Source organism: Ixodes scapularis, unplaced genomic scaffold (assembly GCF_016920785.2).
Source record: "Ixodes scapularis isolate PalLabHiFi unplaced genomic scaffold, ASM1692078v2 PGA_scaffold45__5_contigs__length_3442486, whole genome shotgun sequence".
In the NCBI taxonomy this organism is placed as follows: Eukaryota; Metazoa; Arthropoda; class Arachnida; order Ixodida; family Ixodidae; genus Ixodes; species Ixodes scapularis.
This window is the reverse complement of record NW_024609874.1, coordinates 2292511-2300145: the sequence shown is the minus strand read 5'-3', so window position 1 is coordinate 2300145 and position 7635 is coordinate 2292511. Positions and strand designations below refer to the sequence as shown.

Genomic DNA, 7635 nt, shown 5'->3' with positions numbered 1-7635 from the left:
GTGTAATGTGTTCTGGGGTTCGATATACGTTAAAATACGATTCTAATAATTTAAGGACGTGAATGTTTAGCGGATTTTGACAATATCGTAGTCTCGTCTGGCAACGCACAGCGCAGCTCGGCGTCGCGTTCTGTATTCTTGCTGGTCGATCCCTTTTTATCGTTGCTTTTCCTGCTGTTTTTCTTTCCTTTTTTCCAGTCTCGTTTGTGCTCTGATCTTTTGATTTACGTTGAGCGCCATGGCGGAGCCGAAGAAAGTTTTTTTCTCTGAAAATGAGAAGTTTCCTCTCGCGGAGCTGGTGCCGAAGTACCCAGTCATCGAGAGCCGATGTACGAACAAGTCATCGACAGAGGCAAGGGCGAAGGCGTGGGAGCTCCTCACGATCGAATATAATAGTAACCACGGGGTCCGAGCACGCGATTCAAAACAGCTCAAGAAGTGCTGGGACAACTTAAAAACAAAATGGAAAAAGGAAGTATCGTCCGACAACAGAGACCGCATTGCAACAGGTGAGTTTGCTTTTCATAACTACGTTGAATGAGGAGTCCGTGTGAGCCGGTGTAAGCTTGACGTCATAAACCCTTTATCGAGAGGAAATTGTGTTTAGAGCTTTCTGTTTTAACTTCGCCTCGTGTTCTGTTCGTTTCAGGGTTTATTTAACGTGCTGGCAGCTGCATATCGGTAGTGTCCGATTCAGGTATCTAGTGTTACGCGAAAACCTTTGCTATCGAGAACCATAGGTTGTACTAGTGAAATCGGAGAGGCGCCGATCCCGCATTGCAGTGGCGCCGTCGTCTGTGCGTGTGTAAAAAGTGTGTACTCAGTAAAAACTTCCCTTTAAATTCACTTGGAATTCCAAACGGTATTAACTGGAACCAATGTGATTTAGTTGGTTCCAGCTGGCAACATTCTTCTAATGAAAAAAAAAATCAACTTTAACAAAAACTAAGCATTAACATGAGTTCTGATTGTTACTGGTTCCAATTGGTTCCCGATTATTTTCTCCACAGACCCAGCCGGTACCAATAGCATTTTTCAGTTGGGAGTATATGAGGAATAACAGTATCAAGTTAACATTAGGTCTGTTTGATTCCACCAGAAAGTTCCGAACTAGTTCAGTGCGAGTTCAGAAAAGTGTAGTAGCAGTGAAGGAGTCGTGCAGCGGCGATGCAAAGCCAGCCTGGCGGACTTCCAGACAAGGTTTTAAGAAGAGTTCCATGCGTGCAGGCTACGAAACGCAGATTTTCCGAGAGCTGAAGGCAAGGACGTAGCACCCTCTTCAAAAGGGCAGACCTGAATTCACCAGAGTCGGACAGAGTAGCTCAGGTCAGAAAACAGTACCACCCAAGATACCACGTCTACCTCATCAGCCGCACCTTTGAGAATTTTGAAAAGCTTGCCTGGGTTGCTTGCCTCATCGAGGAAGCTATTCATGCCGAGCGGAACTGTGCCGCCGCCACCAGCCATGCACGCGCTCGAACCGGCATGGCGGGGCCCCGAGGCATCTACGCAAGTGGACTGTCCGAACGAGACCTCCCTTCCCAACCACGTCAACCAGGAGGGTTGGTGTGGCATGCATGGCGTTCTACCGTGCGGGGTAAGCGGATGTTTGTCTTCATCGAGGGGTCCCCTGAGGTAAGAGCGGGGCCCATGAAAGACCCGAGCGGGGTTTGCCACGACAGGTGGGATGTCGTTGGCCGCGCCCTATCGAAGCTGGGGCCCAACGGAGATCACCACCCAAGCGAACCATCTCCATCAGTCTGCTCCTGCAAGTGCTGGGAAAAACTGGCACGCTGCGGTCAAAATCCCGCAGCCATGCAGCATTGACCCCAGCCACAACAGAACAAACCCTCCCCTAGACAGCCGTTCGCAAGCCTAGTGGAGGCCCTCCTATTGTGGTCCTTTACTCGATCACTGAAGGCGGTCGGACGGGCACCTCAGTGCGAGTGGCCTAAGCAGGCAACTGTCGTCGTCGGACTGCTGCTATGAGTGCAAGCAGCCCGGACATCACCAAAACCATTGTCCAAGACTTCTGGACACTACAAACAAGAGGTGGCACGAGACGGCGGCAAAGACCTGGAACCAGAACAACCAGGGAAACTACTACGGCCAGCGACGCTGAAACCAGACAGCCACTCGCCGACGGCCGTTACAGTCCCTGGGGGCAGCGAGGCCGCAGCACAGATTCCATCAGTATGTTGAATCCAGCCCGAGCCTAACATCATTGAACTGCGCATGACGATTTCGCTGCTTGATGTTCCCGTTGTCGCACTTCTGGATTTGGGGTCCGCTATCTCGTTTATAGGGGATTTCGTTTTTTAAATCTGCGAAGCAAACAAGATAAGCCTCCGGGAATACGAAACCCATTTGCAGGTAGCTTCTGGTACAGCGATGACAGCTGGAGGAGCCGTGAGGCTGCAGACTCTGTGTAATGGAAAGAAGTGGCATCAGTGATTTCTTTATCTGCCAGGACTCGTGGTAACCTCTACAGGACGGCCCCGCGGACCCTAACAGCAATGCAGCACAATGGACTGCTGTACCTGGACCTTGCGTGAGGATTGCCCGTCTGTCAGGGAAACGTTGAACAAATTAGGCGAGCGTGACCTCGAACGCGCCATCGCGCTCGTCTAGCGGCGCCGACTGGACCTTCTACGCCAGTCTGCCCAGCAGCGCCATCCACCCCGACGCCCACAACGACGACACTGTCATCGACATGCCAGTGAAGTTTGAGGGGGGGGGGGGGGAGCGGTAGCTCCCCAGCCAGTTGCCCGACTACAGGGCACAGGTGGTGAACTTTCCCTCGTAGTGGCGGAGTCAAGCCGGCCACGCACGCATTGCACGCGCCGCCTAGATAAGGCGGATCAGAGGCGGCGCGCAGACAGTGACTGGCGAAACTCAAGCGCCGCCAGTGCTTGTTGGTTTTCTGGTAGTATTTTTCATTGTCTCGTCCATGTCCAATTGAATGTAGTTTCTTGATGTTCGAACCGTTGGCTCCGTGTTATTCCTCCGGGTCGCGTATGCAGCAAGGCATGCCGAGGATAACTCGTGCAGCACTGAGATGAATCAAACGCGGCCATGCAGGGGTCGTGCAACCTCCGGTTAAATCGAATGCGCCAGTTCCTGCACTGCGCGAACTACTTCAGCCAGTTCAGGTGAATCGAACAGACCTATTGTTATGATAACGGTGTATTGTGCAGCACACAAAACTAGGGCCAGGTGTTGTCTGTGGTGGGCATCTCTTTCCCAAGTTAAATTTGTGTGACTGTACGTTGCGCTTTTACTCTTCACTGTAATATTTGCCGTTTTCCCAAAGTCTGTGGAACCTGCCTACAAAGTGGCGTGTATGGTATTACATCTCTTTAGGAGGAGGACCACCAGGAGCTGGCTTGAGCCAGCTTTCCGTACTTGTGGGGGCTGCAGCCCCACACATGGCCAGGCGGCTGGTCAACGGCGGCGACAGCGACGGCAGGCATGCCGGCCAAGCACTCTTTAGCGTGGCCGACATCCTGGAGCCGATGGTTGTGCAACGGGCTGATCAGGAGCTCTCCTTGGAAGGCTTCTCAGGTAAGGGAAGGAAACCTTCCAGAGTTCTCTGGGGGTCGGCCTCCTGAAGGACGGTAACCCTCAGCTGTTATGTTCTACAAGGTGTTTGTAATTGATTTTACTGGACTGAGAGGCACACGTCCCTCAGTCCAGTAGATACTTCGGAGAAGCATAACGCGAAAGAGATTGAGCAAAAGAGGGAAGAAACAAAGCAGACGCAAAGTAAGACCTATTTGCTTGGTCGCATTGCTCCGCATTTATTCCACTGTTTTTGATACAATGCTTTTTCGCCGGTGGTTTGCGCAAAAGTAAAGCTGACTGAGGCTCGATAACTACTTTGCAAGTGATATTGTACCAACTTATGCATTTATGACCAAGATAACTTGCAATTTTGGCTTTTGGAATATGGAAGGAACGTAAAGGAGAATAACAAGTAGTGAAATGTTTCTATTCCTAAAAAGTCGTCTTACTTAAAACAAAATCAGCACAACTGGTACCAGATATTCATCCCTTACAACACCGTTGCATGTTTCTCTGCCAATATTACTGCCAGCCATATTTGTATAAATGTTAGTGCAACTTCTGAGGTTGTTTTCCGAACAAAATAGCTCGCGTGACCTGTCACACCGAAGGGAATTTTCAATCGCAAGTGCTGTGAAAAAGCACTTTGTCCACTGATCGACATCTGCCAAGCTTTCCCCTACTGTCTACCAGTTTTGCTGGTGCAAAATCTTCTGGTGGCTACTGTGCGAAATGTCTACATATCGGCATACAAGCTGCAGAAAGCCGACCTTTCACCTGTGCGAAATGGAAGAATGCATGGAAAGTCCATTGAGTAAATATGAATAATCCTACAAAAGTAGTTTTCTGACAGCTCGCAACTGAACACGCCGTAATGGGGTCAAAATGTGAATATCAAGGCCCACACTGTCGCATTGTAGGGCTAACGATGTGCTTGATGAGCAGGTACCTTGGATGAAATGTCAACAATCCGACCATGATGATGCCTGCTTCCTTTTCCTTGTTAGGAGCTCCGTGACGCGGTTTTCACATTCGGCGAGTAGGTTCATGGCAAGGTTGCCATCATGCGCAGCCACGTAGTTTCCGAGAACGTCGAACACATCCAGTACATGTGCCATGGATGGCGGAGGCTGCAAGTCCGGCACGTCGTCTTCATCTGACTGCGCCTCGCCGCGGACACTTTGTATAATGTCCTCGTCACTCACTTCTTCATGAGCGATAACCTCCATGTCAGCGTTGATGAAATCTTCCAGCGCGACACCGGATGGCGCAGTTCCGGCATTCTGAAGCGCAGCCCAAGAAGTAACTGCCTCTCTCGGCGGACGCACTGTTTCCTTATCCTCAGCAGAGTCGGCGTCTGGGTATTCGAGCTTGAAGCCCGCATGCGTGAAACAGTTGGCGATGACTGAACGTTTGGTTGCAGTCCATGCAGCAGCCATCATCTGCAGCGCGATGTAGAGATCCAACTTGGTGTCTCGACCTGCGTGCACGTTTAGTAGGAGACGCTGCATCACTCGCTGGCGGTAGGCACACCTGAGGCTTCTAATGACACCTTGGTCAAGGGGCTGGATTACTGAAGTGCAGTTAGTTGGAAAGTACTTAAGCTCCACATTTGTGAGCTTAGCATCCGGAATTCAGTGAGCGGAGCAATTGTCCAGCAACAAGCAAACTCGCCGGCCCTGCCTCCTCATGTCGCAGTCGAACCTTTCGACCCATTCCGAAAAAATTGCCCGCGTCATCCAAGACCGGCTGTTGGCCACATACTTGACGGGAAGACTCCTGTTCTCTTTCAAACAACGGGTCCTTGCACTCTTGCCAATAACCAGCTGTGGACGCTTGTCGGATCCGTCCATGTTGGTGCACAGCAGTATGGTCACGCGCTTTTTACTGTGTTTTCCACCATGGCAGCGCTGACCTTTAATTTCCAGAGTCTTGGACGGCAGCATCTCATAGAAAAGTCCTTTCTCGTCGGCGTTGTAAATGTCAGACATCTCGCAGTCATTCAACAAGGCAGAAACGTTTGTTGACACCCAAGCAGAAGGATTGCCTGTGTCTGCCGATGCCGACTCGCCACTAAGCGTCTTGCCGACAATGTCATGGCGGGCCTTGAACCTGTCGAGCCAGCTGGTGCTAGCTTTGAAGTTGTCGATTCCCACCAGGCAAGCGAAATTTAAGGCCTTCTGCTGCACGACGCTTCCGCTGATGGGTATCTTCTTTGCCCTCGGTTTCACAAACCATGTGTACACAGTCTTGTCGAGCTCTTCGTGCGCCGACGGTGTCAATTTCTTTCGTTTGGCCGATGTCCCCGATGCAAGAGCCTTTTTGACTGACTGCATCTTTCGACTTTAGGATCGTCGACAACGAACTCGGAGAAATTCTGAACTTTTCGGCGATGACAGCTTTCTTCTGTCCACTTGCAACTTCGGCCAGGATGCGAGCTTTATCTTGTAAGGATAAAAACTTTTGCGTTTTGCTTGGCAGTGCCATCATGCCATGTGCAAAAAGCCCCTGTACCGTTGTTGTCGTCGTACCATACTGATAAAATGACAACTGACAAAGGAAGAAAAAAAAAACTGAGCTTTGGCTTTAAATAGTCTGCAGCAGAGCGTTATCAAGCCAAGAGCTAGAGAAACATCGGTGCAACAGCGTAGGAAGGCCAGCCTCATCGCCGTCTTTATGAAGTAATGGTGGCCTGCACGCCCGGTCAACGTCGCGCTCGGGTATCGGTTATAGTGGCAGTTTCTGGTGGTTCAACATGCGATTGAAACTTTATAATAGACATATTTTATGTGCCAAAATGCACCAGTGCTCGAAAGTTTGTTTTTCGTATGGAAAATTAACCATTCAAACTTCGAATTGCTCTGTAAAATTTTGTTTAAGCGGAACAGCACAAGATTTTGTTCGCCGTAGTGAGAATTCTTATGCATTGACTCCAATGGGCCGTTGACGGGGAACCAAAAAATATTCGTTGAACCGGAAATTTCGTTCAAGCGGCGTTCGTTGAAGCGGGGTTCGACTGTAATGGGTTTCGTGTTAACACAGGAAAAAGGGTATCTTGCACTTCAGTATGTAACCTCCATTAGTCCTGTAAGCCAAGTTAGTGTTGCAAAAGGATGTCCAGCGTACCTATAGGGAATAGAGCCTTCAACTTTTTAAATTCCTATAGTTTCTATTTTGTCAGCAGACTTCACATATTAGAGATCATAATGTGATGTGAATGTATTCTTTGTTTCTCATACTGTGTGCAGATTCTGCTATGGGTGAGCCAGAGAGCCAAGTTTCTGTGGTGCCTAGTGGTGGAGCAGCCCCCATGGCTCGAGTGCCCCTCACAGCTACGGTGCAGCTCACAGCTGCAGCTGGACCATCTGCAGCAGCAAGTGATCGCCAGGGAAGTCCCCACCGGGAGGCGCCTACTCGCGTTGGAGGGCGCTTTAGAGTGCTGGAGCGCACGTTAGGTGCTGAACAAGATGTTCGGCTTGGTCATCTCACGCGGGACCAAGAAAGGAAAGACGAAGAACACGACCTCCGCTTTAAGATCCTAAAAGCCGAGCACGAAATGAGGCGGAGTGAGCATAAGCTTAAAATGAAGAAAATTAGAAACGAAAATAGGCTCGTCCTGCTCAGGATTGCTGAGGCAAAGAAATTAAACAGATGGAGGCCACAAATAGGAGCGTTGTGTGCAACATTGCCTGGGTAAAAAAATAAACAGTTAAAGGCCCTTTGTTTTGAGATCTTTTATTCGTTCCATATTTCTTCAAAAAATGAGATTCCACAAGAGCATCTACGAGAGTTACATAATTACCAAGTTATGCCATGGCATGGGTCATTGGAAAAGAGTGTTATCTATGCTCTGTTTACCAGTTACTTCAACCAGGATGAAAGCCTTCGTCATGAGATAAGAAGTTTTGAAGGTGCTTTCTTTCCCTGATTGCTTGTGTTGCCTGATGGCAGCTTTGAGGCACATGACTGCAAACACACTGGCCAAGTTAATAATAATAATAATGCTTTATTTGATCTGTGCCCCAGAAGTTATAATGTGGCACATAAAATATAATACAAAAGAAAAATCCA

The 7635-nt window shown here is 49.3% G+C and overlaps 1 protein-coding gene across 1 annotated transcript; it reads left to right on the top strand.

Annotated features, from left to right (window-relative positions):
- The first annotated feature begins 238 nt into the window (after positions 1-238).
- Positions 239-7261, top strand: LOC121837521. The gene is made up of 3 exons (XM_042293130.1): positions 239-509; positions 3364-3564; positions 6813-7261. Exons 1-3 carry the CDS (start codon positions 239-241, stop codon positions 7259-7261), a joined length of 921 nt encoding a protein of 306 aa, XP_042149064.1.
- The last annotated feature ends 374 nt before the right edge of the window (positions 7262-7635 follow it).

Coding starts and splice junctions, on each gene's coding strand:
- LOC121837521 (XM_042293130.1), top strand. CDS start 239: ATGGCGGAGCCGAAGAAAGTTTTTTTCTCTGAAAATGAGAAGTTTCCT. Junction 510..3,363: donor CAGAGACCGCATTGCAACAG/GTGAGTTTGCTT, acceptor ACATCTCTTTAG/GAGGAGGACCACCAGGAGCT. Junction 3,565..6,812: donor CTCCTTGGAAGGCTTCTCAG/GTAAGGGAAGGA, acceptor TACTGTGTGCAG/ATTCTGCTATGGGTGAGCCA.